Here is a 12575-nt window from a genome sequence, read left to right on the forward strand (position 1 = left end):
TATGACCCAGGATATCGCATCACCGTAGATTCTGTTAGTTTAAATTGGGAAAGTTGAATTCTATAAATATTGTGTAGGCTACAAGCAACATGTTTCATTTGACATGTAAATAGCAAGACTCAAGTTCTTGTAAGTCCTTGATAAATCCGGGACGTTCGTTATGTGTGTACTAACATATTAACATACTAATGTACTAATCTTAATATCACTTCGGGATAGGTCAGTACAACACAGTACACTACGACCCTAGAATCCTCCCCCCGGAGTTATGTTGGATATTTCCAACACCGAATACAACACTGTTGTATTCTCATCACTTATTACTAATTATACTAATTATTGTAGTAAGTAAAATTAACAACACGTAGAATTCTCATGTACTAATAATTTCATCTGTGCAGTAGGCTAGAATTCTCACGTCACCTGACGCCAGTATTGCGTCAGATTTCCTTACAGTAAACACATTATATCCAATGTATGTGAGAATTAAATTCGATTCTCTATACCTAAGGCATTCTGTATGATAACTAATTGCAGATGAATTGACTTCCAGCTAAAAGCCGAATAGAGCGTTGGAGTCATAGCGTCTATCTCGTAATAACGTTAACGTCACCAGTGAATGCCATGGGGAGACATTAATTCCTCTCCCTTATATATTTACTATTCTTAAATTGGTAAATAATAATAATTTCCTCCTCTAAATAATAAACCCATCCAGTCTTCAACGTTTCAAGCGTAAATGCGAGAAATATTAATGTTCGTGACAATAATTTGTTTTATGAACACGGATGCGGCGTGGGTAGAGGAAGGCCAACTCAGTACACGTGGAGAGCCGCTTAGAGGCAGACCTGCGCATACCGTACTCATAAGGAGACGCCATTGTCCAGCCAATAGGACAGACGTTATCCATCCTCAGATGAAAGTCGCCACTGTGAGGCGTGAATAACCTTGCAGATAATATCTTCAGCTAGTGCTGGTGTCAAATAAGGAACCTTTTAACCTGGTTCTTGACGACACGTGACCGGCCAGCGAAGCGCGTCACTATCCAGGATAGTTCTAACCAGAGCCTGGGACGCGAAGCACGGCAATCTTAATACTTATACAGTGCCCACAGCTAAGTATATTCCTTTATGTGATGCATCGGGTAAAAGTTTAATGGTAGCTGGGTGATTGTCCGTTATGACGCACGATAACATCTAATAACAGGTGATTAAATTTTGTCACCTGTAACTCTCAATTTCTTGAATATAGATTTAGTAGTTAAATTAGTTGCTACTGTAAATATTTGTCTTGCAGCACGAGAGAGGAACTCTCCATGCCGCCTTCTCCCATGTTAATCCGTCCCTTTCGTCAGCCGACTGAGTCCAGAGAATAAGAGGAACTTCCATGGCTTGTCTAAAGGAATCATCATTAAGCTAAGATTATATTTTCTTTATGATTCTATTGCAATTTCTTATGTGCAGAATCCCTCAGGATTAATATGTGGTTTACTGTAACTCTCATTACTATACTTATAATCTATGTTCCCATCTATGGTAATGATAGCAGTTTCAATATAATTTTTATAGGATTAGATTATTATTAATTGAATTAGTGAACGAACCACACTAATTCCTGGACGTACTTACCTCCAGTAATAACCCCCCAATGTAGGTGCTTGAGGGTTTGATTCATTTAATAATACAGCCCATTAATTATTTCTATGATCATATTTTCTAGTATTTTATCCATAGTTACTGGTTTCATCTAGGAATTATCTAATGATCAGAAATTCTCAGTTTCCCTCTTTACTATAAAAGCGGGTGGTCCTTCGTAATTTAATTTACTACATTAATATTTAAATAATCAGATTCAAGCCACAAATATCCCACATAGAGTATGTTAATATATTATTATTTGTCAGAGTCTATTCTTTGTAATTAAATGACAAAACACGACGGCCTTTAAATACCTTCCATATGTTCATTCATTGTGTTCCAGTACAAACCTAGTGGTACGCCTCAAGGGTCTGGTGTGTGTAGGAGTACACGGTGGTAGTAACGGTTGCTGAGGCAAGGTGTTATGTGTTGTGTAATCGCTGTGTTCGGAATGAACCGGGGTTCAGCGTCAAGACAGATGGGTTCATACTAGATACAGTGGAAGTTCTGGTTGTGATGGTAGGGGTAGTACCGGTGACAGTGGAAGCTCCGGTAGTGATGGTAAGGGTAGTACCGGTGACCGTGGTAGCTCCGGTAGTGATGGTAAGGGTAGTACCGGTGACCGTGGTAGCTCCGGTAGTGATGGTAAGAGTAGTACCGGTGACCGTGGTAGCTTGGTTGTAGTGACCCAAGTGGAGGTAATGGGGTGCTGGTAATAGCTCAATTGGAGGTGATTCGTTTCCTCAGATGATTTCGGGGCTTTTTTTTTAGTGTCCCCGCGGCCATGTCCTAGACCAGGCCTCTACCCCCAGGAAGCAGCCCGTGACAGCTGACTAACACCCAGGACCTATTTTACTGCTAGGTAACAGGGGCATAGGGTGAAAGAAACTCTGCCCATGTTTTTTCCCCGGCGCCTGGGATCGAACCCAGGACCACAGGATCACAAGTCCCGTGTGCTGTCCGCTCGGCCGACCGGCTCCCATGGGATACTGGTAGTGATGGGTGCTGGTAGTGATGGGTGCTGGTAGTGATGGGTGCTGGTAGTGATGGGTGCTGGTAGTGATGGGTGCTGGTAGTGGCCAAGAAGGTGATGATGGGTGCTAGTAGTGTCCCAAGTGTAGGTGAAGGGTGCTGGTAGTGTCCCAAGTGTAGGTGATGGGTGTTGGAAGTGGTCCAATTGGAGGTATTGGGTGACGGTAGAGACCCAAGTGGAGGTGATGGGGTGCAGATATTGGCTCAAGTGAAGGTGATGGGTGCTGATATTGGCCCAAGATGAGGTTATGGGTTCTAATAGTGGCCTAAGCGAAGGTAATGGGTTGAGGTAAAGACTCGAGTGTAGGTGATGGGTTGCAGGGAGTGGTCCACGTGAAGGTGATGGATGCTGATAGTGGCTCGGATGGAAGTGATGGGTGCAGATAGTGGCCCAAGTGGAGGTGATGGGTGAAGGTAGCAGTAACACTGACAGTAGTAGCTCAGGTAGCGATGGTTAGAGTGGTATCAATGCCAGCGTTAGCTCTGGTAGTCAGGATTGAGGTATTACCAGTGACAGCGGTAGGGATGGAAGGGGTTGTAACATTGTAAGTGGTAGTGAAAGTAGTGATGGTAAGAGTGGTAGCTCTTAATCAGTGCCAGTGGTAGCTGTGACAGTGATGTCTGGGGCAGTACCAGTGACAGTGGAAGTTCTGGTAGTTATGTTTGTCGTTGTACCAGTGACAGTAGGAGCTCTGGTAGTGATTTTTGGGGTATTATCAGTGCCAGTGGTAGCTCTGGTAGTGATGGTAAGGGTAGTACCAATGCCAGTGGAAGCTCTGGTAGTGATGGTTGGGGTAGTATCAATGCCAGTGGTAGCTCTAGTAGTGATATCAAGGGTAGTAACAGTGACAGTGGAAGTTCTAGTGGTGAGTGTAGGGGTAGTACCAGTGTCAATGGCAGTGATGGAAGGGGGTAGTACCAGTGGCAGTGGGAGCTCTGGTAGTGATTGTAGGGGTAGTACTATTGACAGTGGTATCTCTGGTAGTGATAGTTGTGGTAATACCAGTGAGAATGGTAGTGATTGTAGGGGTAGTAACAGTGACAGTGGTAGCTCTGGTAGTCATGGTTGTGGTAGTACCAATGACAGTTGTAGTGATGGAATGGTTAGTAACAGTGACAGTGGTAGTTCTGGTAGTGATAGTAGGGGTAGTACCATTGACAGTGGTATCGCTGGTAGTGATTGTTGCGAAAGTACCAATGGCAGTGTTAGCTCTGTTAGTGATGATAGGGGTATTACCAGTGACATAGATAGCTATGGTCGGTATAGGGGAGCCGGTCGGCTGAGCGGACAGCACGCTGGACTTGTGATCCTGTGGTCCTGGGTTCGATCCCAGGGGCCGGCGAGAAACAATGGGCAGAGTTTCTTTCACCCTATGCCCCTGTTACCTAGCAGTAAAATAGGTTCCTGGGTGTTAGTCAGTTGTCATGGGATGCTTCCTGGGGGTGGAGGCTTGGTCGAGGACCGGGCCGCGGGGACACTAAAGCCCAGAAATCATCTCAAGATAACCTCATGATGGTAGTGATGGTTGGGGTCGTACCAGAGACGGTGGTAGTTCTAGAACCGGTGACAGTGGAAGCTCCGGTAGTGATGGTAGGGATAGTACCGGTGCCAGTGGTAGCTCTGGTAGGGATAGTACCGGTGCCAGTGGTAGCTCTGGTAGGGATAGTACCGGTGCCAGTGGTAGCTCTGGTAGGGATAGTACCGGTGCCAGTGGTAGGTCTGGTAGTGATTGTAGAGGGTAGTAGCACTGAGAGTGGTAGCTCTGGTAATGTTGGTTGGGGTAGTAACAATGACTCTGGTAGCTCTTGTAGTGATATAGTGGTAATACCAGTGATAGTGGAAGCTCTGGTAGTGATGGTTGGGGTAGTACCAGTGACAGTGGATCGTCTGATAGTGATTCTAGTGATAATAAAAGTGTGTGAGTTGATGTGTGAATTGATTTAGAGGCACAACTGATCTCATGTATGATGGTGATGATTTTTTTTGTGAATGATTGCTGGCTGCCAGTAGCAGCAAGCTGTAGCTGTTGCACAACAGGTGGAAAGAAGTTACCATGCGAGGACAGAGTTCCAGTCTTGGTGCCGCATCCGAAGAGCAGTCCTGTGGTGACTTGCAGATGTGTGGTTGGTAGAGGAGCTTGTAGTTGATGTATACAATGATTTTGTCCTGGTTGGCAGTGGTATTGGTGTCAGATGTTGACTTGTTAGCTCATAGTTCGTGCCTGTTATATATATATTGGATCAGGAGGTTCCCATTCCTCATCACGTAAGAGGGTTACTAAGTATCCTGGGCCGTGGGTAATTCCTGTTGTGGATATACCGCCTGACGTTTTGTTGTAGTTATATCCTCCTTGTTCTGTGGGGCTGATCTCGTATCTCATAGTTGGTAGTGTTAAATGCCGTAAAGGGATCGTCACGACTCGGTAAGTGTTCTTCATTTTGTATAACTGCGTTACTGGGAGTTTGTGGAGGCGTCTATTCAACGGTTCTATCTTTAATTGAGTGAGGAGACTGTCATTCCTAATTTTGTCGGCAAGTGTCACTCATGCTACAAATCTGAGTGCTCTATTTTGAACTCTTTGAAGTTTCAACATATTTGACAGTTAGTAAGAGCAAGCGGGGTGTATGGGTATTCTAGGATTGATCGAATAAGCATTCTGTATAGGTGTAGCTTCACGTGTTCTGGAGCTTGCCTGAATCGGTACAGCCGAGCTAGTAGTGCTTTGGCTAAGGCCTCTTTTTTACTGATATGCTCGGTGGAATTCAAAAGTACCGATATTACATTGCCCAGAATTGTAGTGGAGTTCTTAACCTGTATTAACGTGCCACCGATTTTGATGACCTCGAGTGAACTAACCCAGCTGCCCACCGAGCACAATTCAATCTAGTTAGTGTTTGTCACGATTTTTCAGTCTTGTTCCCAACTTGCTGTGGCTCCTAGTTCCTCTTTCGTCTTCCTTATGATTGACTCGTGTTTAGTTCCTTGGCCAGCAGGCATCGACGACACTACATGAATGACATTGTCCGCGAACTGAGTGATAATAGTGTCGTTATAAATAGGGCGTGGCAATCGTTACAAAGAGATTGAGGAGCAATGGGCTGATGCACGATCCCTAAAGAACTCCAGCTGTCGGGGAAAAGGCTTCAGCTTCCTTGTTGCTAAACAGTGGAATTATTGATCTTAGAATTTTTTTTTACATGTCTTAAAAGGGTCCAGTTGTGGTGTGGTATGGATTGCAGCTTGAAGAGCAGACCATTATGCAATAAACTATCAAAGGCCTTGTTGACATCTCTGGTTGATATTAATGCTGTTTCCTGATACTGTCTGCTGCATCATAAATTATATTGATGGCATTTTGTGTTGATCTGCGGTTCCTAAAACCAAACTATTTTTCAGTATCCAGGTGGTGGTACTCCATGTAGTAGTTAATACGATTTGAGAGCATTTTCTCAAAGCAATTTCCTGTCGACTCCAACAGGGAGATAGGCCTATAGTTTCCAGGGACATGTCTGCTTTTGCCTGGCATCGGAATAAGGTTCATTTTGGCAGTTTTAAATACTTGTGGGTAGTGGCCTGAGACGAGGATGGCGTTGAAGACCTTGAGCATGGACTGCAAGTTAGTTGAGAGGCAGAAGCTTCAGTTAGTTGACTGTTATTCCTGATAAACCTGGCGCTTTGTTCCTCGTTTTCTTTAATACTTCTAGCAGTTCCCGTAGGGTGATGGGTCGGGTGATCGGGTGCTCTGGGTCAAGGAGTGCGGTGTCCACTAGAGGCCTGCTAGACAGGTTCTCCACATTTTCAGCAACCCATTGGTTGACTGTACGGAGGTTGTCATTGTTGATTTGGCTGTTGTTTTCTGTAAAGATTTCCGCCCAAACTAATCCCCTAAGATTAGCCTGCAGGTGTGCATCTTCCACTTTGGTGGTTATTACCTCGTTGTTGTCATCAGTATATGTATAGCTGAGATGCGAAAGCGGTGTCTTTGACGATCCTAGGAGTTGTCTGATCTTTCCCCAGACTCTGGCAGGTTCTCTCTTGTACTGGTTCACTTGGTTGACTAGAATACCCCAAATATGACGTTTGTGTAGGAGTGTGAGGCCTAAGACTTCACGTCTGAGGGACTGAATAATTTGGAAGGATGGCTGGCCTGTGCGTAGGCGCCTCACATATTCTTGCTGGTAATGCCTCATTTTATCCTTGATCTCTCTGGTCGGTTTGTATTGCTGAATTGTTCTGGTGTTAGTTAGGTCACAATTCATCATAGTTGCTTCAGTAATGAGAGAATGTATGAAGGCAATTACTGTGTAAATGTCCTGGACCGGTTGATTGTCAAGATCAGCTTTTTGATCCGTGCCAAGGAACTCCATTTATTGGCGAAATCGAAGCGTGTTTAGTTTGGGTCTGGTGCGTCCCAGAATTCTAAAGGGAGATGCTTGGAGGTGGAGAATAACAGGTATGTGATCTGAACCCACATCATTAGCTGGGAGAATTCAACTGTGAAAGATATTGCATTCAACATTCGTCAGTATAATATCAGGTTTTCCTTGCTGGTTACCTACAAATAATGACGACTTTATATAGACTGTTACAGTGTCACCTTTCTTCTACCAAAATAAAAACATCAGAACACGTTTTATGCTTACTGGGAAATAGTTAATTCTAATGAAAACACATTGATTTTTATAATTTTTAATGGAAACAACATTTCCATATGCATTTTAATATTATAACTAACATGAATCTCGCCTTTTCGTTTGATGTAAAAATCATCGAATTTGGTAATATATTGACGTTTTTTCACGTTTTTCCATGATGTGTGATTTTAGGCAAAAACAATCGAATTTATTAATATTTCCATACTATTTCATGTTTTCTCACAATATGGGATTTGACAACTTACCTCGCAATTTTTGCAATGTATTGAATATTTTAACTAGTGTTCTTGCATTTGATTAATTAAAAAAATCATCGAATTTAGAAATATATTTACTTTTTTCATATTTCTTTGCTCTATGTGTTTTAACCAACTATAGACAATTTGGGCAATATTTTGGTGTTTTCCCACATTTATATGAATTTTCAGATAATGTTAATAATTAAATAAACATATAATAAATATGATGCTAACCTAAAATTGATGTCAAATTTATCCTCAATATTTTATTTTCAATCAATCATTTGCACCTTCTTGAAATAGTGGGAGATATAGATTAAGAGAGATATGATGTTTTTATTGCATATTTGAATATTTCAGTATTATTTGTATTGGAAAAGACATTTTCATGTACATTTTAATGATCTAAATAACACGAAATCTCGCCCTATGATTTGAAGTAAAAATCAGCAAATTTTTTATTATATTGCCGTTTTTTCACGTTTTCCATGTTTGTGATTTCAAGTAAAAATAATTAAATTTACTAATTTTTCGATTCAATTTTACGTTTTCTCACGATATGTGATTTGACCTACAAGTCTCAGAATTTCGCAATATTTTGCATTTTTTACCTAATTTTGTTGGATTTTTTTTTGCTTTCAAATTTATCAAATTTAGCAATATTTTTCTGACATTTTCATCATTCCTTGCTTTATGTGATATAATCCAAATATCGACGATCTAGACCTTATTTTGTCGGTTTCCCACGTTTTTAAGAATTTTTTGTTAATGTTATTAATTAAATATATATATATATATATATATATATATATATATATATATATATATATATATATATATATATATATACATATATATATATATATATATGCCCAACTCTCCTAAACACGAGAGTGAAGTATACAACTTCAGAACACTTTCCCACCAGGAGACTCGAACCCTAGCCAGCACAGAAGCCTTCCAGCAACTGGCATAACAGGTACGCCTTAACCCACTCCACCACCTGCTCAGACCCTTAAAAGAGATGGTAATTTCGGAGTATTTATACACTCCAAAGATATACCACCTCCCAAGAGCACTAGAGCAAGTGAGGGGTCATTTTTACGTTTTTTTTCATCCAGAAACCCTATGTGCAGAAGGGAGGGGGTCTGCCCCCCCCCTCTACGTGGCCCGCCTGCCCCCCCCCCCCCCTACGTGGCCCGCCTGCCCCCCCTCTACGTGGCCCGACTGCCCCCCCCCTCTACGTGGCCCGCCTGCCCCCCTCTATGTGGCCCGCCTGCCCCCCTCCCTCTACATGGCCCGCCTGCCCCCCCCTTTACGTGGCCCGCCTGTCCCCCCCCCCTCTACGTGGCCCGCCACATCTATCCCCCTCCCTTCTATATATATTTCACCACATATTTCACCACATATTCTATATATTTCACCACATCTATCTTTGGAGTGTATAAATACTCCGAAATTACCATCTCTTTTAAGGGTCTGAGCAGGTGGTGGAGTGGGTTAAGGCGTACCTGTTATGCCAGTTGCTGGAAGGCTTCTGTGCTGGCTAGGGTTCGAGTCTCCTGGTGGGAAAGTGTTCTAAAGTTGTATACTTCACTCTCGTGTTTCGGAGAGTTGTGCCTTAAGCATAGACACAGTGTTCTCCCATATTAACAGGGACTGGATGAAAAAAACGTAAAAATGACCCCTCACTTGCTCTAGTGCTCTTGGGAGGTGGTATATCTTTGGAGTGTATAAATACTCCGAAATTACCATCTCTTTTAAGGGTCTGAGCAGGTGGTGGAGTGGGTTAAGGCGTACCTGTTATGCCAGTTGCTGGAAGGCTTCTGTGCTGGCTAGGGTTTGAGTCTCCTGGTGGGAAAGTGTTCTAAAGTTGTGTATATATATATATATATATATATATATATATATATATATATATATATATATATATATATATATATATATATATATATATATATTATTAAATATGACCGAAAAAGTAAGATTAATAATTCTAACATGAATTTTCTCAATCTTTCGTACATTTCGTTTCACTGTTGGAGGTAAATCAAAAATCAATTCTCCAAAATTCATTTTTATTTCTAGTCTGACGCGACACGAGCGCGTTTCGTAAAACTTATTACATTTTCAAAGACTTTAGTTCACAAATACACAACTGAATAGAACTTACGCATCTCCGATTTTATATCTACATTTGAGTGAGGTGGAAGGGGTGATGTGGCATTAACACAAGACAGAACAAGATGTGGTATTAATAGGGTATTAATTTCATCAACACAAGACAGAACAAGAGTATTAATAGGGTATTAATTTCATAGGGTATTAAGACGTTTTATAATGTGGTCAAGTAACTATATATTCTCGTGTTTTCCATCATGAGCCAACAGTCTAAGATGGACTTGGATATTACGAATTGCAGCCGTGGGCTGTGGCTGGTCAAGGTACCTAAATATTTGGGGGACAAGTGGGCAGACTGTGCTGGCCATGACGTTGGAAAGCTTAAGATTACCAAGGTGCCTGGTAAACCTCCGACAATAACCTTTAAATCTAGTGAACACACCTTGAAGGACGGGAAAATTCCTCGGGAGCACAAGGTAATTTCTCATAGTTTAAAATAAATGACACTCGGAGTTCTTTCTGAACCAGATTGTTGATGAAATTAATACCCTATTAATACTCTTGTTCTGTCTTGTGTTGATGAAATTAATACCCTATTAATACCACATCTTGTTCTGTCTTGTGTTAATGCCACATCACCCCTTCCACCTCACTCAAATGTAGATATAAAATCGGAGATGCGTAAGTTCTATTCAGTTGTGTATTTGTGAACTAAAGTCTTTGAAAATGTAATAAGTTTTACGAAACGCGCTCGTGTCGCGTCAGACTAGAAATAAAAATGAATTTTGGAGAATTGATTTTTGATTTACCTCCAACAGTGAAACGAAATGTACGAAAGATTCAGAAAATTCGTGTTAGAATTATTAATCTTACTTTTTCGGTCATATTTAATAATATATGTCTACAGGAAAGACTGCTACCAAAATATACTAATATATATATATATATATATATATATATATATATATATATATATATATATATATATATATATATATATATATATATATATATATATATATATATGAGCTCCGCCATCTCCGCCATCTGAGGCGCTGGAGGAGCTGTTCAACTTGTGACAAGCAGCTTTGTACCCTGCATGTAATCAATATTATAACTTTTTTTGTGTAATGACATTTTCAAATAAAGTTAGATAAATATACACACTTACCAAAAGAATAGGGGTTGGCAGGAGAAGAAAATATCAAAGTGTTCAGTGAGGATCCACCAGGTCTTCTCTGAGTACTCTCTATTTTCTTCTCCGAGGCTATGGGTCCCTACACTTGCACCAGAGGTGGTACACCTATATATATATATATATATATATATATATATATATATATATATATATATATATATATATAAGAAATACGATCCAAAGAAATTGAAGGCACATATCACCTTAAATACTTTTTAAATCAAGCATTTGCTCCTCAAATTTAACCCCAATATTCCATACTCAATATTTAATATCAGAAAAGTTACCATAGGAATAACTGGCATGTGGCAACCAAGCGTTCTTAGCGGCGTCGCATTTTGATCCTTTGAGGTCGGCTCTTCCTGTTATTGTAAAGCAGAATTTACCAAGCGTTGGATTTTTCACCCACCAATAAGGAACCTGAGCTGGGTTTAGACTGTCATGAGACAGGCTAGTTTTACTCAACTGTTAAACGGAGTCGTTGCGACAGCAGTCCTGCTCAGCACGAGAGGAACAGCAGGTCCGGACCAATAGTTCCGTTCTTGGTCGATCGGCAAGTGGAGCGAGGCTACGTCCATAAGATTATGCCTGAAAGCCTCTAAGGTAGAATCCCTGCTGGAGAAGCAACGATATCGTGTATAGCTGGCATTGAAATAGTAAGAAACCGGATTCTAAAGGAAAGACACCTGTGCCGTTCCGGATTTCACTATCTCTCTCGGGAGGAGGGAGGCGACGCGAGGGGCTGTGCGTGGAATGAACCCATGTAAGGGGAACCCAAGGAAGTCGTGCCAAGCAGTGCGTATGCCTCCATCCACATATGGAAATATCTAATGCTAACGTGATGCACCGAATCATTCGTAGATGATTTACGTACCAGTCAGGGTGTTGTAGGTGGCAGAGCAGCATCCTCACTGTGATCCGCTTAGAATTCTCCCTTGTAGGCTGGAGGTTTCGTCATGCCCCCTGATGGAGACAACCCTCTGATGAGAGCCTTGAGTGATGCAGCGACGGCATTTGCAAATTTAATCCTCAATATTATATTTCCAATCAATCATTTGCACCTCGTTAAAATAGCGAGAGATATTTATTAAGAAATAAATCTAGTTTTTATGCAAATTTTGACGTTTCACTTAGATTAGAGCTGGATTATGTCTATATCTTCTTGCGATAATATAAATGAAAAATCATGAACATTAGAGTGAATTCTTTAGAAAACACATTTATTTTTATCATTTGTAATGGAAAAAACATCGCCAAGTGCATTTTATGGATGTAAATAATACGAAATCTCACTTTATGCTTTGAAGTAATATCATCGAATTTGGTAATATATTGAAGTTTTTCACGTTTTGCTTGGTGTGTGATTTCGGGTAAAAACAATCAAATTTCTAATATTTTGACAATTTTCATGTTTTCTACCGATATGTGATTTGACCTACAAATCTCAAAATTTCGCAATTCATTGCGTTCTTTAGAGGGTTTTCTTGCATTATAATTTGTACTAAAAATCATCGAATTTAGCAATATACAATATACATTATACTATACAATCGATTTACTCAATATTTTGACGTTTTCCCCACGTTTAAAAGAATTTTCAATTTAATGTTAATAATTTATTAAATATACGATATATATGATTCAAACCCGTAATTAATGGCAAATTTATCCCTAATACTTCATTTTCAATCA

General features: G+C 40.7%; 1 protein-coding gene across 1 annotated transcript; it reads right to left on the bottom strand.

Moving 5' to 3' along the window:
* Positions 1-3255: 3255 nt before the first annotated feature.
* On the bottom strand, positions 3256-5050 carry LOC123748505 (integumentary mucin A.1-like). Its single transcript, XM_069318489.1, has 3 exons — positions 4998-5050; positions 4208-4569; positions 3256-3605 (listed from the first exon to the last, which is right to left on the bottom strand). Exons 1-3 carry the CDS (start codon positions 5048-5050, stop codon positions 3256-3258), a joined length of 765 nt encoding a protein of 254 aa, XP_069174590.1.
* Positions 5051-12575: the final 7525 nt, after the last annotated feature.

Source organism: Procambarus clarkii, chromosome 90 (genome assembly GCF_040958095.1).
Source record: "Procambarus clarkii isolate CNS0578487 chromosome 90, FALCON_Pclarkii_2.0, whole genome shotgun sequence".
Lineage (NCBI taxonomy): Eukaryota > Metazoa > Arthropoda > Malacostraca > Decapoda > Cambaridae > Procambarus > Procambarus clarkii.

What these genes read in the sequence shown, in the direction of transcription:
- LOC123748505 (XM_069318489.1), bottom strand. Translation starts at nt 5,050, where the DNA reads ATGAGATACGAGATCAGCCCCACAGAACAAGGAGGATATAACTACAAC. An exon ending in GGATATAACTACAACAAAAC is followed by an intron (nt 4,570 to 4,997) that starts GTCAGGCGGTAT and finishes TATTATCACTAG; the next exon opens with AATCACTATCAGACGATCCA. An exon ending in TAGAACTACCACCGTCTCTG is followed by an intron (nt 3,606 to 4,207) that starts GTACGACCCCAA and finishes AATCACTACCAG; the next exon opens with AGCTCCCACTGCCACTGGTA.